The following is a 20,007-nucleotide window of genomic DNA, read 5'->3' as shown; positions in this document are numbered from 1 at the left end:
GTTATTACAACAAAAGAAAGAAAGAATTAAAGAAAGAGTAGGAAAAACAATCACTTTGATGCATGCATATATATGCATCCAAATTAAGCAAATAATTAAGAAAGCAAGCAAATACACATAATATATATATAGCTAGGGCCTTGGGATGGACATGGACCCCAATAATATTGATCGAATTTGTGCTGCTTTAATTTGGGGGATTACTACGGGTGGTGTTCAACCACGATTTCGTGGCGATCTCGGGTAATGCCGGTGTGTGTCGTGAGAGCCCAAAGCACGGTGATGAACTCGCCTCCTTGGCATAGCACATTCCTGTGCGCCATGATACGCTCCACCTCGTTGGACGCAGCCACGTACACGACGATCTCCGTCCACACCTCCGCCAGAAGCTTCCACATGTCCTTTTGTAATTGTAGCAATAATGTGGCCAACTCTGCGCCCTTGCGCACGCTTCCCTGTTTCTTGCTGTTGTTGTTGTCGTCGTCGTTGTTGTTAGCCGGCGATGGATTGACGATGGCGTTGGCCCGCTTACGGCCTCGAGAGAAATAGTAGTGGTAACAGCCGAGCATATCCTTGAGCTCCGTCTTCATGTCCTGGAACAGGTCCTCCGCATTCTCACTGTAGTCGGGGAGGAGATCCGGTTGGAACACCACCAGGTAAGCGCAGTACCTGGACAGCGTCAGATCACTTGATTCAATCTCATGTGATTCAAGGTTTGAGGATCCAACACTTAATAACTTAAACATGTTATAGGGTATTTCTGTCTAGGATTCAATCTTCCTTGCACATATATGTGTAGCGATGATACTTGTCGAGGAGGTTAAATTATGACCTTCTGGTTCTTCTCAACATTGAAGTGGTCAAATTTCTTCTCATATCTTCGGAATAAAGCTGATGAATGATCTTTGTATGTTACTATTGGATTCAACATCTTCCTAGACAATATTTTCTTCCAATCTTTTGTAATTTCTTTCTTAACTTAGATTTCAGAATCTTTGTCTTTACTATCTCATAATTTCCTAATTACTTTGTAGTAACTGATCTCCTGTATTCCCCTACTACATTCTTTAACTAGATATTGTATTCCTTATGGTAACTAAAATTTCTCCCTTGTTTGAATAACATCCGATATTGAACTTCATATTCTTTATCTGTATCTGATTATTTTCTTTAATGGAAATTCGTGTCTTGGCTGCTTATTTGGAGTTACATATAAAGAGGTCTATGCTAGCAATCCTGGTATATAATTCACTACCTATACTTAAGAAACATCGTGAGATATTTCAAAATCCATGTAGTTTAAATGGTAGTGAATTTATTTCCATGGTTGCATAGAATTATTTCCATTCAGTCGCACTTTTAGTTGCTATTTTATTCTTCCTGTACATCGAAATTCTTGCCTTCAAAATGATTGGCCTGTAGTATAGCTCTTTGAGTTGAAAGTGTTTAACAAGACACTTTTCTTTCATGGTTTTCTTGGTATCTAGAAAATTGATAACTTGTGAGTAAGAAAATTTTTCATAAATGATTTGTGTCCTTCTAATCCAAATATATTGTTGGTATCCATTCAAACTTCTTGTACATATCTAGAGTGCAAACCTCTAGCTCTAGTCATGAATCTTCAAGTTGTGTATAGTCATCAATACCTAGGAGAGATCTTGTTCAAGAAATATTCTCAATCAATAATTTTGTGTTGTCTAATTATTTTATCCTTGTTGATTCATGAGCTTCTATGTTGTTTCTCCTCGTGTCAAAGAAATTGGGAATTCAATCTTTAATTGAAGATGAAGAAATTTCTCGTAGATAATCCATATCCTTTTATCCCAATTTTATTGTCAATATCCGTTCAGACTCTTGGTACTTGTTGAAATTGCAAATTTTCTTCCTTTAATCATACGTTTCCGAGTAGCGACATAATCAACTATGTCTAGAAAGGATTTTGTACTTCTCCAACTAATATTTTTGTATCCTTAAATTTCTTCAGATCTATTCTCCTGTTCTGATATACCCATTTATATTTTTGGTATAAATGAGTATAATTGGTTTCTTCAGCATTACAATCTTGACTCTTAGCGGGTTCAGATCCATCTTTCCAGTTCAGGGTCTTGAATAAAATATCTCTATTATTGTTCAGGCATTGATAATTGGTTATCTCTGGCCTTCTTTGTCTTAACCTTAACTTATAATCTCTAAATTATGAATAATCATGCTTATGTGTTGTAATTACCATGGCACATAAGTCACTAATCTACTTTCTTGTATAAGCCTTCATTCTATTCTTTCTACACCTTATCGTAATAAGACTCAGGTTCATCCATTCAGACTCCTTTTGTAGGTCTTGATATTTTCCGTTCAGTCACGCTTTTAGCTTGGCAGAGAAAGCTATCTTTAATAATGTAGATGTATGTATACTCTATGGAAATGTCTCCATAAAGTGCAGCGATAAATATTCCATGAATATTTTGTTCATAGAATATCTTGGGGTGCTGCCTAGTCCTAAGCTTGTTTCCATAATGATTATTGTCTTGTATTTAATTTGGTAAATGCTAGGTAGATAAAATCTCTTGCTTAACTCCTTAGCATAAAGTGTTGGTTGCAAGAGTACATGTGCTGACAATCTTTTTCAAAATCCAATATTTACTGTACCTTTCGAGGCTTCACTTATTCTTCTCCACGACGAATTGTTCATCTTCAAGTTATTTGTCATACAGAGTATGCAACTCCTATACCTGACCTTAAAGTCCGAAATTACCTTAACCAATAGGAGTTCTCAGCTTCTTGGATTTGTCGCTCCATATACTGCTCAATCATAATGTGGTATCTATAGGTATATCCACCTCTTGTTGTACTTCTATAGCTTTAAATTAGTGCATCTTCTGAAAATTGGCTCTACCTATGGTTTATGATGGCATAGAGATCTTTGTATGGATGGAAGAGGTCATTCTCTTCTAGGTTACATATATTTCTAAGTAGGGTAGATGATGGTTTGGGTACAAAATCTTGTTTGTACAGGTTATTCAATGGGGTTTGGCCTTGACTATAGAATTTGTACAGGTTATTCAGAAGGTTTGGAAGTGGAGGTGGCTTATAACTGGTTCCGGTGGCTTTCATGAATCTTCTCGGTTGGCTGAGTGTATTCAGAGTGTTCTCCATGAATTGGAATGGTTGCCATCATCCCATATCTGTTGATCTCCATATATTTCTTAAATTTCCACAGTCATAGGTTCTTCAACCGGATTTCTATTATCTCGGTAGTTCTTCATTTGAAATTGCTCCATCGGTTGAACGTACCTTCATAGCCCTCAAGTATTTGAATTGTCACTTGGCTTCATACCGTAAGTCTTCTTGATGATATAGACGTTGACGATAGATCTTGTTAGGGTTTAAGAGATTAAAACTATCCTTTACCTTGCATGAAATCAAAGCATAAAATGGGACATCTTTTCTTTTGATCTCGCAAATTCTTTAGTCCAACATATTTCTCATAAATATCTTTGTCATGGCTTAGGCATGTAGAATGTCTTGTGGACTAGTAATTCCTCAAATCTTGTACATCTTGTTGCTTGGATTGCAATAATTTTGACTCATGCTAACATAACCAAAGGCTTTTATTTACTGCCCTTCTGGAAATACCAAGGACTAGAGTCTTCGGAGGGGGTTATATTATTATAGTAAAATAGTTATTCTTTTGAAAGGAGGTATGATGCACAAATAAAAGCAAAAAATAAAACCAATAATGAAGGGGAGTTCATTCTAATAAAGGCCTTAGCAAACTTATTAGGCAAAATTTTAGTTTTTAACCTAATTATCCTATATAAATGGGAAGTTATTCATAAAGGGGTTAGACAACCTATGGGTTTAAGACTATAGGAAAACATATACTCTGATACCAGTTCTGTCGGGTCCCAAAACTAATGATTCTGAAACCGACATATTTAGACTGTATCAAGCCCTGGATTAGTAGATTGATACAAGTTCAACAATCTGGATCGTCTTTGCATACATTTAAACATAGCTTTGAAGGAGATTTTAATACATAAAGTAATAGGGCGTTTACAAGCTTGTGGCTAACCATTACAGCAGAAGCTATAGAATGACCTAACTCTGCTGTTTTGCTATAGACTTAAACCATCTAAATAATCTAGACTTGAGGACTAAGTTAAAAGGGAACTAACTTATGTGATTGAACTCCCGGCTTCGATAAGAACTCCAAAAATGACTCTGAAAAAGGGGGGTTGAAGCAAGGGTGAGTACAACGTACTCAGTAAGCTATTATATTAATCAATAATGAATGCATGAAATGGTAATATCTGTGTAGAGCTAGGTTTACTTGTGGAAAGCAGAGGATATAGAGGAAGAAAGCCTGTAATGTTTTAAATGCAACAGTATTTAATAAAGTTTGGAATTAAGTTTCTAACCAAATACCATATGAGTCCCGATGCTCAAATCCGTGAGCACAGCTATTCGAATAGTTTCATGAATATTCATACTGCAGTAGATGTACGCTTTACCCACAGCCCATGACTTGTTGATAATCATCAATTTCGTCATGGCCTAGTATTAGATTACTAACAATTGTGGCACCTGTTTCATTAACTCTAGTCCCCATGCGCTCTGAACGTACGTTATCAGCAACGTGAGAAGTTCTGGCGTTTCCGAGGTATTTAAGGGGGACTGATCGTATGATACCATGTCATCTCGATCAGGGTTTATAAACACTACAACGGGATCGCTTATCTCTAACGGGCATAATACCTCATCACTTTCGGGTAGGCCCCCCATCACTGAGCAAAGGTCAGTGATGTGAGAACATATCTCAATCGGGCATCCGACCATCACGGATGACACACATCTCAATCGGGCCAACACTATAGCCCGTCACGGATGACTCTCATCTCTAACGGGCCAACACTATAGCCCGTCACAGATGACTCTCATCTCTAACGGGCCTAAATTATAGCCCCCGTCACGGATGACTTTCATCTCAATCGGGCCTAAATTATAGCCTGTCACGGATGAGTATAATCCACAAAAAAAATAAATTTTGTTTTTTGGCTAGCCTCGGACCTTTGCTAGCCATGCTCCCAAGCCGGGCTCACTCGTGTGCACCCGGGCTGCACACTTGAAAAAATTTTCCGGTCGGTCACCCATCCCAAAATTGCTCCAGGCCAAGCACGCTTAACCTCAGAGTTCTTTGGAGATCTGCTTCCGGAAAAGAAGTTATACATTCATTCACATACACAACCATCAATATATTTAACACAACCACGTTCACATAACATCCATTTTGATCACATATTTCACATCCATTCACATGTTTCACCAGCAAAACCGACTTAATTGGAGCAAATATATATATTTAGCAAGTATTAACACGATGAGGAGGAAAATCAGACTTCTAGGCAAAAATGAATTTCGAAATGAATTTTATGATAATAAATGAACTCATATGAAAAAGTTGTCAAAAACATTGTTTACAAAATTCACATATCTCTCATCTGGTCTTATAAACTAGAGAAAATTCCTTGTATACCCCTAAAAATTTAGCTAATCTCTTCTATACCCTTGAATTTTACTTACTTCCTTGTATACAACCAAAATTTGATTTTGATCCCTTCCATACCCCTCCCGTCAGTTGACCGTTAGTTGACCATCTAATTTCTATAAAAATGACCATTTTACCTTCAGATGAACATATAAATTTATGAATTACATTATTAAAAAAAATAAAAGCTTCTCGCATGAGACTATCATAGTTATGAGTTTGTTGTGCGATGCATTATTTATCCCAAAATTATTTTTATATAATGAAATAAAAATATGTATTTATTTTTTAAAAAAAATCATAAAAAATGAGGAGCATTCATACAAGATAGGACCAATGTTCACAATAATGGTTTTATGAATCCTCCCGATAAAAAAAATCCATTGTCCTATTAAAATTTCAAATAAAAACTTTAATTTATTACTTTTGTTTTATTTTCAAAATTTATGTCAAAATTTTCTGCATTAATTATTTAGTCTCATTAGTTTCATAAAATGCACATACTGCGCACTCAAACAAAATTTTCAATTGTTTCTGAAGGTTATATTCAAACCTAAAGCATCAAGGGCAAAAAGGTCATTTGCAACCAAACGTCATAGTGAAATGATGGAAAATGTAACGGTAGGGGCATGGAAGGAATCAAGTTGAAATTTCAGGGGTATAGAAGGGATCGGGTAAATTTCAGGGGTACGGAAGGGATTGGGTGAGTTTTCAGGGGTACACATGGAATTTACTCTATAAACTATAACACAGATATGTAAATTTTGTGAATAATGTTACTAACACTTTATCGGATGAAGAAATGACAAAAATAAAAGTTATAGATCTTGATGAGTTATACAACTTTGTTGTTGATGACTTTTTCAGTTGAAATCATTTAGTATTTGAAAATATTGTTTGAAGTTGTCATATTTTCAAATTCAAATTCAAACTGTTCAAAAAAAAGTTATATAGAAAAATGACCAAAATAAAAGTTATAGATCTTGATGAGTTATACAACTTTGTTGTTGATGACTTTTTTTAGTTGAAATCATTTAGTATTTAAAAATGTTGTTTTGAAGTTGTCATATTTTCAAATTCAAATTCAAACTGTTCAAAAAAAAGTTATATAGAAAAATGACTAAAATAAAAGTTGTAAACATTGATAAGTTATACAACTTTGTTGTTGACAATTTTTCCATTTGAAATCATTTACTATCCGAAAAATTATTTTGACTAATAAAATGAATTATTATACTACAGTTAATTATTTTGTTACAGGTCAACTCACAAATATAAATATTTCATATGAAAAATAAAAAAACACTAAGTCATCTCAATCGGGCATTTTAGTATAGAGCCTGTCACGGATGAGTCATCTGTGACGGACCTAGTTGTTATCGATTGAGATATGGTCGCACCCGTGACGGGCACCAACTTGGGGCCCGATTGAGATATGGAATGTTATCTCAATCGGGCCTAAACTACGGCCCGTCACTGATAAGTGTCATCCGTGACGGGCATGAGTTTTATGCCCATCTAACATGTTTGTGCGACCATATCTCAATCGGGCGTTTTTTCAGCCCGATTGAGATGACTTCCTTGTGACGGCCCGCTAATTCTAGTCATGTTAAAGGCCGTCACGGATGAAAGGATACTAGTGAAATAAAATCACATACACAGTGTGCACGATATTTACCCTTGCTCGATAAATATAATAAGAGAGAATCCACTCAGTGCCACTGAGTTTTTCCCACTTCTACAATCTACCACTGACTTTGTCAAGTTGAACAATATGCCATCGTGTTTTCCCAAACATCTACTAAGTGCCATCGCCATCCACAAGCCGTTAGGATGCATCCGTTTAGTGTATTGATTTTTTTTCTTAATGACTAAAATACCCTTACCTTAGCACTTTGACTGAAGACCCTAGCCGTGCAATCCCCATTTGATCTGCCCAGTGTGTGGCAGCGCCGACTCCCATCGATGGAAGGCCAGCCGCCCGAGACTCCGAATGGTGGCGTGATTTTTCGGGTTGGAATGGATTCAATCCATGGGTTAAGGTCTGGATCGATCCATAAATCACGACCAACCCACTCGCTCAGGTCATGTGCTACTAGCTGTGCTCTCCTCTTGCAGGTCATGTGCTTGCTTTCTGCCTCCCCCATTATCCATGGCGGCATGGCATCTCTGCTGCTGGCAGCTGCCACGCCGGCGGCAGCGGCTATGCCTACTCCACGGAAACGAGACGAGGTGCCCGGTGCCCCAAGGGAAGCCCGGACTGCTGCGTCGTCGGCAAGCGCTACCCGCGGTTCATGTGGCTCACAGCCGGTATCGGACATGCGCCGGCGATCCCGACGCTGCATATGTGCTTCCGCCGGAACATGGAGCTGGTCGTCGAGCTGTACTCCGGGTCTGGGTGGCTGTGCCTCGACGACGGCGGTGGTGGCGCACGCTGCCGCCGCTGCAACGGGAGGATCCGCGTCGTCGTCACCGCCGCCGCCGTGAATGGACGGTCTGTCGTTGTCAGGGTGGTGGACGAGTGTGACTACGTGAACGGGTGCTGCAACGAGGACGGCTTCGCGCCCCCGTGCCAGGACAACGTTGGCGGCGAGTCGCTGACTGTGTGGAAGAAGCTTGGCTCAACGAGAACAGGGGCAAATAGGTCTTTTTACAGCTCTAACAGATGTCTAACTAACGGCTTATGGACGGCGATGGCACTTAGTAGACGTTCGGGAAAACACGATGGCATATTATTCAACTTGACAAAGTCAGTGGTAAATTGTAGAAGTGGGGAAAACTCAGTGCCACTGAGTGGATTCTCTCATATAATAATTGCCCTGCTCGGCATATAGTTGCCTCCTACTCGATGACTTAAAAAAAGAACCACTGTACAGAGGTACTACCTTGTTATTAACATAATACTAAATCTATCCCCATACTTAGAACTATGGTCGTACCCGTTCGTTCTTCACAAGTACTTGGCCAGTCTTATGTCGGTTGGAACAGTACTAGCCACCCGGAAATCAACCAATTCTACCGTACCGTTCCAATCTAAGTTCATTATATTTTTATGCAGTCTAACTAGGCAGGGCTAAGCAAAAGCTAGCATATCTGGTTTGCTATGTTCAGGTTATGCATTTGAAATCATGAATGACTAATGCATAGAATAGAGGTATAGAATATAGGGCATTTATGCTCAAAAAGGAGGAATAATAACTTGCCTTACTCCAACGCAAATAAATCCGAGATAGGCAACCTGATTATCCGATCCTCGAAATACCACAGGTTGCCATCCAGAATAAAATAGACTCTACTGAAGAAGAGGAAGAGCCAAATTCAATAAAAATCTATGAAATATCAAAAGAACGATAAACGACTTAGGAAGGCTAGGGTTTAGGGTATAATCTATTCCTTTGGTAGGGTATGGGGATTATTGGGCTAATATATCATGTATAGGTTCCTAAGGGTTGGAGGTTAGGGTAGAGAGGATTAAGTAACTATTGTCGCTTGTATTTTATGTGCAGGTTTTGGTTGGTGGAAGGATAGGAAGTAGTTGGATAATTGGACTGGTTAAGTGGGTATATGGCTAGTATTTGCTGGTGGTAGGTTTAGGTAGTATAATAGGTAGGGTTTAGTTATATGGGAGTTGATTGTGGAGTAGGACAGCATATCGGCTAGGCTCTATATGTATAGGTTTTGGTAGGTGGAGAGTAGGTGGCTGAGAGTATGGTGGATAGGTGGGTATGGAATTTGGGTGATGACGGGAATTAACTAGGAAGGTATTGGTTAGGGTTTGGTTGCTAGTCGTTGCTAGAGTTGGACAGCATAATGACTAAATTTGATATCTTCTCTAGCCAGTGTCATCATACAGCATAACGACTAGAGGAATAGGAAGTTTGTGTAGGAAGTGTTACTCCGACAACCGTGAGTAGCAACGGAGCGGTTAGGATCACACAGAGCTTAAGAGCTAACTATGCGGTGTGTAGTGGAGGTCGAGGGAATAGTGAAGCTCCGACCATTGTACGCATTAAGGCGTAAGGTGCCAGGAGCAGCATTTCGACCTTAAGTTTGGTTTTGCCGGACTTAACAACCAACGGTTCGACGTCGGAGTCAATAGACCGCGAACGTCCCCATGGAAGGGGTAAAGTTCTAACCAGTGGCTTTTAGTGGCTAAAGGGTATTTTTAAAATAAAAGGAAATATTTGAAAGTTAAATATAAGTTTCAATTATAAGTTTAAATCAAATATTTATTCAAATGGTATTTGAATAAATTAAGGAAATTCAAATAAAATCTTAAAATAGCAAATTTGGCATCAAAATGTAGATTTTGAATTTAGATGAATTTAGGTCCAAGTTTTACTGGAATCGGATCTACGGTTTAGGAGATATGGGCTTCTAAAGAATAGGATTTGAATTAAATCTAGAAAATATAAAGTGGTACTGTACGGGGGCCCACCTGTCAGCCTTTCTTTTTCCATTTCTTCTTCTTCTTCCTCCTTTCGTTTTCCTCTCTGTCTCACAGTGAGCCGAGAGAAGAGAGAGGAGAGGCCGAGTGGGGCGGCGGTGCTCCGGTGGCTGGGAGGCTGCGACGTTGGCGGTGGGTTGTGTTCCCGAGCGACGCGCACCCGGGGAGGGTGGTGTATCGAAGAGAGGAAGAGGGATGTGGCCGGAACGGCGAGTAGAAGAGTTTATCTTCGGTGGTAAAGAGAGGGGGGGTGGTGGCTTGATACAAAGGGGAAAGGAAGGAGAGATGGGCAAAATGGATTCGCTGGAGTGGAGCCAGCATAGTGGCGCAAGGGAAGAGGAAGGGGAGCTACGAAGGAGGAGATCGGCCGACGGCGGCGACGGCCGGACATGGATGGAGGGAGACAGAAAAGAGCTTCAAGCTCGATGTGGGGAAATGATGGGGTATTGCCGGCTATTTATAGGCGGCGAAGGGCGGTGGTCAATGGCGGTTTGCAGAGGGGAAGAGGGAGTTGGCCTTGGTGGCGGCGACGTGAGAAGGAAGACGACGGCGCCGGCTGTGGCCTGTGATTGGTCGGCGACGGCGGCGCATACACGCGGCGGTCGCGGGAGGGTTGGGTGGCGGCGGCAGTGGAGTGCACGGCACGGAGATGGCTTTGCCGTGGTTGGCAAGGCAGCGGCGGCGGCAAGCGTACGCGCGCCACGCGCGCCCATGGCGCCGGCGGCAGCGCCCACAGAAAAGGAGGCGACGGTGGTGCGGCTGGGAGTTGGATGGGCCGGTTTGGGCCGAGAAGGGAGATGGGCCGAAGGGAGAGAGAAGGGGATTTCAGCCCAATGACAAAAAGGAAGAAGTCTAATTTGAATAATTGATTTGGATGGCTAGGTTTTGCAAAGAATTTGAATAGGAAGTTTTGGAAGGAAATTTGGCAAAGGAGGGATTTTCCAATTTATTTGAGTGCAATGTTTTTGGATATAGAATATAATGGACTAAATATCAAAGCACTCAAATGAGAGGGGAATTAACAATATAATTCCTCAATATATATATTTGGAGGAAAATGGTTGGAGGTAAACATAAAAAGGATTTGAATCCTAAATTTGATAGCAGGAATATTTGAAGAATTATTTGTGGCTAATAGGGAATCAATTTGGAAGAGGAGGATAAAATAAAAATCTATTCTTCTCAGCACAAGAGCAATCATTCACAATATTTGTAATATTGCTATTCTTCTGCCAAATAGGAAATCCAACCATAGAGATTAACGATGGCTAGATCAAAGGGAGGAATTTGGATATTTAAAATTTGGAAAGGGAACTAAGTATAGGTTTGGAATCAAAGCATAGGTTTAAGATCAAAGGATGGGTTAACAATTAATTCCAATGGAATCGGAATTACGGTTGTTTAGGTTCAAGGGCAATATGGAAAGGATTTTTGGACCATAATTCATAACAAAAAAAAAGGGTTTTCGAACTAAATTTAAAGAAATTATGGTCGGAGGAAAGTATTGAATCAAATCAAGAAATAACCCAAGATGGTTTTAAATAGAAACCGCAAAAGGAAATTAAATAAAAGGAGAGGTTTTGAGTTAGTTTTAGGAAGTCTCTCTAATTATAATATTCTAGGTTTAAGAAGTTATTAAAAACATAAGAATCGGCGTGGTGCATAATTAGAAAATTGTTAATTTTCAGGATGTTACAGTACTGGATTGACGTCAAGTATCGCAGACGACGGCGAGAATCGACGCACGGCTCACAACTTGCAGGCCGTCCACGGACAGCAATTCCTCTCGCAGAGCGCGACAGATTATTTAACGGTGTAAACCTTTTAGAGTAGTGGTTTCTTTTTAAATTTGGACCTCTCCGCTCTCCGGCCCAACGAAAGCGACGACGAATAAAGTCATTATTATATATTAGCAGTGCGTATAATTTCTGTTAGGACCATGAGGTAGAGTAATGAACAATACTCTGATCCTAAGCTGAGAAATCAATGTATGTGAGCAGAATATGTTCTTGCATGCAGCTGCAGCTGCAGAAACAGCTCGTGATTAGCAGATTGCATTTAGTGGGTGGGCTGTCAAATCGATCACAGTCACAGAAACCACATGTGAGCAGAACAAGTTCTTAACATAGGAGAGATGACATAGCAATGGAAATGGCGAATTCGTGATGCACATATATAAAGCTAGCAACAGGTATAGGCGATGTGTGTGCTTGACAGTGTACAGTGCAGACCATGGGTGGCGACGGCAAGCACACCAAGTTACCATGGCTGGGCGTGGCGAGGTACGCGGTGACCGCGGTGCTCGCGGCGACGGTGGCGGCGACGGTGGTGCTGGCCATCAGGATGGTGCTCCGGCCGGTGGAGCTGGACCTGTCGGTGGCCAACGGCGCGGTGTCCGTGGAGCGGCCGGAGTCGCCGTCGGCGGCGTCGCTGGTCAAGTACAAGGTGACGCTCCGCGCCTACAACCCGAGCGGCCGCGCCGTGGTCCACTTCGGCGGCGACAACCTCGTCCGCCTCATCTACGGCGCCGCGGCGCAGACGGAGCTCGCCGCGTTCACGCTCCCCGCGTTCGTCGTGCCGCAGCAGGAGTCGCACTTCGTCACCAAGTCCGCGTTCCTGAACGCCTCCGCGCTGCCGGCGTCGCTCGCCGCGAGGCTCTACGACGGCGAGACCGACCAGGTGGTGGTGCAGGCCGTGGCGTCGCTCAGCTTCACCATCGGCGGCGCGCGCGGCGTGAGCGCCGGCAGGCGCGGCCACAACTTCACCTTCCACTGCTGGCCGGTGTCCATCTCCAGCTACTACGAGGTGTCCGGCGGCGAGGCGTCGTGCAGCCAGGACACCACCGAGGCGGCGGTCGCCGGCCTCACCCACGACCGCTGCATCGGCGGCCCTTGCCCGGAGCCGTACAAGAACTCCGGTAACTGCTCCGGGAATAATAGCACCGGCATCAAGGGGTGATCGATCAGCTAATTTCATTTCGCGGGGTGTAATTTGATTTCCAGATGCTACTGTAATTAACTAATTTATTACAAATTGAAGAAATAATTGTATTGAAGTTGTGTACTGAAACTTAAATTGTGCTTGAACAATGAAAAAGTGGAAACTAAAGGCATTTTGATTTGTTGCCACGTTCAACCCGATAACATGTATTGTACACACAAGTTTAGAGTGCACGCTCAATTACCATACACATCAGCTAACAAGTAATAAAAATTCTAAACATACTTACAAGTACGTGTGCACGTACTACAACTATACATAAAGTTTCAACTTCAAGTTTAACTAAACATAAATTGATCATTATCAAAATATGCTAAACTTGTAATTTTGGGATAATTTTGTTTTTAAATATGTGGATTTGTGATGCTTGGCTCTAAATTTATAGTTTTATGATAACTTTAGTGCTAAATATGTGTTTAATGATACAACGTCTCAAATTTATAGTTTTTATGATAGTTTGATCAAAGTTATATACATAGTTTTGTCAAATTTACTCTGAACTAAAAAATATATATCATCGAGCCCTAAATCAAACAATGGGCCTAAATCAACGAGAACCTGTGCTCCAAAACCCAAACTGGAAACGTGAAGGGCCCGTGAAATAAGAGATGAGCTCAATGGGCCTTGGCCTGCCAAGAGGCCCATCAGATCACACGGCCCAATAGGAGGCCTTCGAGAAGGTTCTCCGCTGGCCTCGCACGCTCTGGACTTCTTAAGCCGCAAGCACGCGACGCGACGGCGAGGCCACACGACCTCACCTCGCCACCATGCGGCTCCCCGGCGACGCTCGCCTCGCCCTCCTCCTCGCTCGCCGCCGCGCCCTCCCCTCCTCCTCGCCCGCCGCGTCGGCGTCCCCCTTCCACGGCTCGCGCGCCCACGGAGGTGAGCCGCCGCCGCCGCCCTCATCCCCGCACTGTGGCTCTCCCGATTTCCTGGGATTTCCTTCCAGTGTGACTGATCTTTCTTTCTGGTTGGTTGCTTTGGTGTGCAGCGAGGTGGGGCGACGCGTTTCGCGCCGCGGCTCCCGCGTGGAGGTCGCCGTTCTCCTCGCCGACTAGTGCCAGGCTCTTCCACGGTGAGGACAACAATGGGGAAAAAGGGGAAGAAGGGAGATGCTGCTGTTTCTGGTTTGGTGAGCTTGGCTGAGTCGATTGGTGATGTTGGATTCGTGTGGCTCTGCAGGGACGAGGCCGGTGGCAGCGAGGGACTACTACGATGTGCTCGGCGTGAGCAGGAACGCGAGCCAGGGGGAGATCAAGAAAGCGTATTACGCGGTATGGTTGGCTCTGGAATCAAGACTATGTCATGCTTAGGGTGTAAATTGAGCACACCAACGCGGCACATCTTAGTTCTATATCGCAAGTCTTGAATTATAAAGTGAAGACTAAACTTTTAGTTGCTAATTTTAGTGATAGACTTTGGAAGTTCCCATCATTACACTTCAGGACTTGTGCATAGAAAGATCATCACCCATTTGGATTTTGGAACAGTAATGTTAACCGCAAGTTGATGGGTATCTACCAGTTTTTTTGTCTACCAGAATGTTTCTGAAAAGTGGTTGATGGACTCTTGAGTAAAGGGCAGTTGAGGTTGTTTGATTTACCATTTCTCATCCTCAATTTTAGTTATGTATTAGCCTTGTGTTAATATAGAAAACATTGGCATTTCCTTTCCTTATGCACCATCGAAAGAAAAAAAAAATCATCGCGTATTGTTTACCTCACAATCCCTTTTTTTTTCTTTGTTGTCCTAAAAGCTTGCGAAAAAGCTCCATCCGGATACAAATAAAGGTGATTCTGATGCAGAGAGGAAGTTTCAAGAGGTTCAGCGAGCTTATGAGGTACAGTTTTCAGCATGGAATACATAGGTAAAGGTTATTATTAGTTTCTGATAATATACTGAGACATACTTATTTTTCCTTCTTTGCAGACTTTGAAGGATGATCAGAAGAGATCATTATATGATCAGGTAACAATTTCAACCTATTTAATTGAACAAATGCCAACATTTTAGCTGTCAATGCCTAAGGTCTATTATTTAAATTACCATGGGTCTGGAACCTCAATTTAGTGTTTACCAAGGCCCTAGGCTGCCTGCCTAGGTAGGCTAGACAGGAAGGTGCTGCCAAGCCGCAAGCTTTCAATTACCTTGTAGAGCACTGCCCAGATTCATTAGTTATCCTATTCTCATAATTAGTGGTAGTAATAATTCAACTTGACTATTATGTGATTATTGCTTTTCGTTGCTATACCCTAGGGTCAGAAGCTATGTCTTAGAAGTTTACAATACAAGCTTTTGAACACAAACTTGTCCTTGACATGATCTATTACAGGTTGGCCCTGATCAGTATGAGAAAGCTTCCGCTGGAGGAGGACCTGGTGGTGCATATGAAGGGGGTTTTGGCAATCCGTTTGAGGATATTTTTGGTGGAGGTGGCGGCGGCGGTGGAATGAATGATGTATGCTATCTTTTGTTTAATTATTTGTCATCTGGTTTTATTCTGGTGGTTCTGCTCCCATTTAGTTTGTATTGTTTTCTATCACTCATGTTGCTGAGTATATACAGAAAAAAGATACTGTTGTCTGGAAATTCATTTTATCTTTGTAGTTTTATAGTTATTGAATTGTTTGAGTTTTAGCAGAAACTTGTGTCCTACATACTGCGACATTGCCTCTTTGATACTTTTTCCATAAGTGGTTTTCTGTTTCTTTCATTGCATTATTTAATTATTTTACAGCTTGATAAACAAATGGCATCTCATCATCCTTCATTTTATAGATGCTGATCACATAACCACATGCTCGTATACTTTAATCATATGAGTATAACGGCACTAATATGACTTTTGTTGTCTGTGTGTATAATGAAGTTCTTTAGAAACATATTCAGAGAGAGAGAATTTAGCGGGCATGATGCCAAGGTTAGCTCTATACTCATTTTTTTTTCACCTATCATGTTTTTGCTCTGTGAATCGCAGTTTCATGTTCCATTCTACAGGTTGCACTTGAAATATCATTTATGGAAGCAGTTCAGGGGTGCACAAAGACGATCAATTTTCAGACTGCTGTTACATGTGACACCTGCAGTATGTAGATGCGCTTCTATTTACTGCACATATCAAACTATCGATGTCCTTTGAATTGTTCCTAATCATCTAATGAGAGTTCTTTGTTTTCCCAGAGGGAGCTGGCGTACCCCCTGGAACCAAACCTGAAACTTGCCTAGCCTGCAGGGGTTCAGGATTTGTTAGTTCTTCCTCTAGCACAATTATTTCTATTTAATGTGGTATCTCATTTAAATGTTAGTACTGTGCTTATTTGTCTTTGTTTTTCATGTGCTGTTGGAAGATCTTCATGCAAACTGGTCCCTTCAGGATGCAATCAACATGCACACAGTGTGGTGGTAGTGGGAAGACTGTGAAGGTATGATGTCCCTTTGTGTTGATAACCTGCAGTCAGGATAAATCAGTTATCTAGCCTTCAATAAATCATCTAGGAGGTTAACTGTTTAGAGTTGTTGTCCTTAGGACATAAAATTCCGTACCTACCTGACCAGAATTGCTTTGTGATGTAGGGTTCGGTATTTCTAAATTTGACCATCTTACAATCCTTATTCATTACGTGTATCAACCCCTCTGATTTTTTTCAATTTGTGGTCATTTAACTTGTGATGCAGGTGGTTGTTGACTGCACCTAAGTCCAGTTGTCTGATATTAGATATATGAATTGAAATCAGCCACAACAATAACTTCTGAACCATGCTGTTCTTTATGAAATAAATATGCACTTGACCTCTGATGTTATATTTGCTCCTATATACCTTTTGTACAGTGTCTAGATTCTGATTAGTCACGATGAGCTGGTGATTGCAATGTTCTTGTGTTGTTAGGAATTCTGCAAGTCATGCAAAGGAAGGAAAGTTGTGCCAGGAACAAAAAACATCCGACTCAACATAGTGCCTGGTAGTTTTCAAATTGTCAGCATTCATGTTATTTGTACGCATATACTCTTATTTTGTGTTACTAAATGTCCTTGAGCATTATTCTGTTCATTCAGGTACGGATGATGGTGACGTTATAAAGTTGGTTAGATCAGGTGGAGCAGATCCAGATGGTGGTAGTCCTGGTGATCTTTATGTAACTCTGAAGGTTAGTCCTCTGCACATTAGCAGTTATACCATTGGCCAATGAATGGTAATAGGCAGTTGAAACCTTACTTTGGGATCAGACAGGACCAAGCACTCGGTGCAACTAGCTGTAGGTTGATCCCAGTGCAAGAGTAGTGTCTGGTCATTTGTTCCAATTCTTTTCCCCTTGATGCAATGATGCACGGCTCTCCTGCATATTTGAGAAAAAGATGATAAGCAGATGACCTTTGTAATGCTGTTTTTTCCAGGTTCGTGAGGATCCGGTATTTCGAAGAGAGAAAGGTGATATTCATGTAGATGCTGTATTGAACGTGACTCAGGTAAGTTGAGCCTGATTATTTTTTCTGCATCCTATGCTTATATTTGCCACTGCACAGCTCAGTAATGGACATCCCTAGCGGGAAAACAGAAAAACTCAGTTACCGGCCATACTTCGTTGTCACTACATTCTGTTTTGGCTGAGCTGGTAATCTGAGTGGGAGTGTGGTAGTGGTCTGTAAGCAGGATTGTGCATAGCCTTCTAGGGCTGGGTGATAACAAGTTAGTGTTAGCAGATTATGTCTGTTCCCTTTAATCTTAGAACAAACTGTTGTTATTAGACTGTTCCTTATTTGCCACAGAGCAGGCAAACAACAATTGTTTTTCACAGTAGTTTGAATGTTAAAACTAGCTAAAGTATGTTATCTCTAGCGAGTAACGATGCTGTGGTGATTGTCTGATAATCTCTAGTGATACTAAACAAAACTTGTAATGTTGTCGAGTAGGCATCTCCTCCACAGTTCTCATATTTCATCAGTATTCAGATTAAGATTAACTGCAAACATCTTTGTAGGCAATTTTGGGCGGGACAGTTCAGGTTCCAACTCTCTCTGGAGATGTAGTTCTAAAGGTACCTCCAAAATCAGTTTACCCTCATTTTCAATCTTCTCCTTTGTTTATTATGTCGGAATTCTCCATCTGCCTTGCATATTACAGGTCAAGCCTGGTACTCAGCCTGGCCAAAAGGTGGTTCTGAGAGGAAAAGGTAAACTGCACTACATAGTGTTTACCTTTTCGTGGGGCAAAATTTTTTTTTTAGTTAGCATAAATTGCATATGGCTGCATGTTTAATACTTCATGCTCAGTTACACATCCAAGTAAAAATGGAGTCTGCAAGGGCCTTGTTTTATTAAAACCCAGTGCCGTCATGGCTCATAAATTTGTAGCGGTTGATACATTTCATTTTGCCTATAGTGATAAGCATCACTTTATCCTGCAGGAATCAAGACGAGAAATTCATCGTACTATGGAGATCAGTATGTCCACTTCAATGTCAACATCCCTGCGTAAGCTCTCCTCGGAACTTACTGAACTGCCCTATGCTGTTACTAGTACTTCTGTTCAAATATTCATGTATTACTTATACACAGGAATTTGACACCGAGACAGCGCGTGCTGATCGAGGAATTTGCGAAGGAAGAGCAAGCTGAAGAGGAGAAAGACGCAAAGGCAGCAGGAGCATCGGGATAGCTGATTTTAGGAGCGACCCGTACATTTGATTAGTGCTTTAGTCTCATCATATATCGCGAGATAGAATAGGCTGCTGCCTGAAATTTGCAGGGGCAAGAAGATATAGTTTGGTTGGATGCATGGAATTTTACATGCCGACATATAGCAGTTTCAAATTTTGTAGCTGGGAATAATATACACCACGCCGCCTGATGTTTGCAATCTCCTAATGTCACTAGCATCAGTGAGACAGGCGGCAGGATCCTGTATTGTATAATTTTGTGTGTTAAGAAAGTATGGAACTCACGGTACCAACCTCTGGACTCGTGCCACTCGTTGAGTTGATATTGGCTCTATTCATTTTTCAGGTTCTCAATTTTGTTCCCAGCAATTCTTGCTGGAAAGGACACTGGAACAGAACAGAGTTCATAAATCTTTTTATGCATTGTATGCTGGCACCGAATTAGTATTTCAGATGATGTGCTGAATTGGAATTTGTTAACTTGCTTAAAAAACAATCCAAATATTTGTCTCGCATTTCTGTCTGCATATAATTCGTCGTCGTGACTAATGTGACTGAGGATGGATCGGACGAATTCTGCAGTTCTTGCATGCCATTTTTTTTTGGAGTAAATTTCACTTTGGACTAGTTTTATTTACCCAAGTTGCAAATTGGACTAGGCAATAACACATCTTTTCAACTTGGACCAGACTTTGTTACCATAATTTGCACTTTAGTCTAGTGGGCCCATGCGTTAGTGACTAATGTGTTCTTCTTCCTCACTTAGCTTGATGTGGTGTTGCTCGACGAGCTGCTCTCTTCCCACATGGGGGGAGCTCGAGGTTCTCAGTGCCAGCAAGGAGAGCTGGTCAAGCACAAGCACAACCACTACCCCACGTACGTACCCCGTAGTGCTGGCGAGCTCGTTGATTGGTCTAGCCTTGCTCCTCTTCGGTGGAGACGAAGCAAATGCACATCTTGGTGACTGCAGCCCCACCGACGAGTGGATATAGTACTGCAAAGGCTTTGGTGAAGATCAAGGAAGTAGAGCACATACTGCAGTGGGAGCTGAGCTTGACCTTGATCTATGCTACACTACTAAACATGGCCTTCCTTGCTCAGATCGGCATGCCTGGGCAATTGGAGAAGAAAGAGAGGAGGAATCGAGAGAACTGGAGGACAGGTTCAAACTGAAATAATTTGTAAACATAGCTAGCCCAAGGTGAAAATATGGATTTGCCCCTAGCCTAAACTGCAACATTGGTGAAAATAGGTGGACCAATGTGCAATTCACTCTTTTTTTTGAGATTCCTATGAAATTTTACACGATTTTTCAAATGAATTAGTTCGCTTTTTGTAGAAAAAGAGAACTCCAAAATT

At 41.5% G+C, this 20,007-nt stretch overlaps 3 protein-coding genes and 1 long non-coding RNA gene across 4 annotated transcripts; 2 read left to right on the top strand and 2 right to left on the bottom strand.

Annotated features, from left to right (window-relative positions):
* Positions 1-203: 203 nt before the first annotated feature.
* On the bottom strand, positions 204-746 carry LOC136356882 (uncharacterized). The gene has a single exon (XM_066311420.1). The coding sequence runs from the start codon at positions 744-746 to the stop codon at positions 204-206; it is 543 nt and encodes a 180-aa protein (XP_066167517.1).
* Positions 747-3,957: 3,211 nt separating this feature from the next.
* Positions 3,958-10,421, bottom strand: LOC136356825 (uncharacterized). Its single transcript, XR_010741848.1, has 3 exons — positions 9,984-10,421; positions 8,749-8,840; positions 3,958-4,221 (listed from the first exon to the last, which is right to left on the bottom strand). It is a non-coding gene; the product is annotated as an uncharacterized lncRNA (long non-coding RNA).
* A 1,636-nt stretch (positions 10,422-12,057) lies between these two features.
* Positions 12,058-13,113, top strand: LOC4339934 (uncharacterized). The gene has a single exon (XM_015787072.3). It carries the CDS (start codon positions 12,225-12,227, stop codon positions 12,948-12,950), a length of 726 nt encoding a protein of 241 aa, XP_015642558.1. The 5' UTR covers positions 12,058-12,224; the 3' UTR covers positions 12,951-13,113.
* A 619-nt stretch (positions 13,114-13,732) lies between these two features.
* On the top strand, positions 13,733-18,941 carry LOC4339933 (chaperone protein dnaJ GFA2, mitochondrial). The gene is made up of 17 exons (XM_015787731.3): positions 13,733-13,874; positions 13,984-14,067; positions 14,175-14,266; positions 14,749-14,832; positions 14,922-14,960; positions 15,325-15,450; positions 15,862-15,912; positions 15,990-16,077; positions 16,173-16,237; positions 16,340-16,414; positions 16,881-16,953; positions 17,048-17,139; positions 17,387-17,458; positions 17,971-18,027; positions 18,114-18,162; positions 18,397-18,463; positions 18,548-18,941. Exons 1-17 carry the CDS (start codon positions 13,760-13,762, stop codon positions 18,645-18,647), a joined length of 1,329 nt encoding a protein of 442 aa, XP_015643217.1. The 5' UTR covers positions 13,733-13,759; the 3' UTR covers positions 18,648-18,941.
* The last annotated feature ends 1,066 nt before the right edge of the window (positions 18,942-20,007 follow it).

Source organism: Oryza sativa, chromosome 6 (assembly GCF_034140825.1).
Source record: "Oryza sativa Japonica Group chromosome 6, ASM3414082v1".
NCBI classification, from domain to species: domain Eukaryota; kingdom Viridiplantae; phylum Streptophyta; class Magnoliopsida; order Poales; family Poaceae; genus Oryza; species Oryza sativa.
This window is presented reverse-complemented; position numbering and strand designations above follow the sequence as displayed.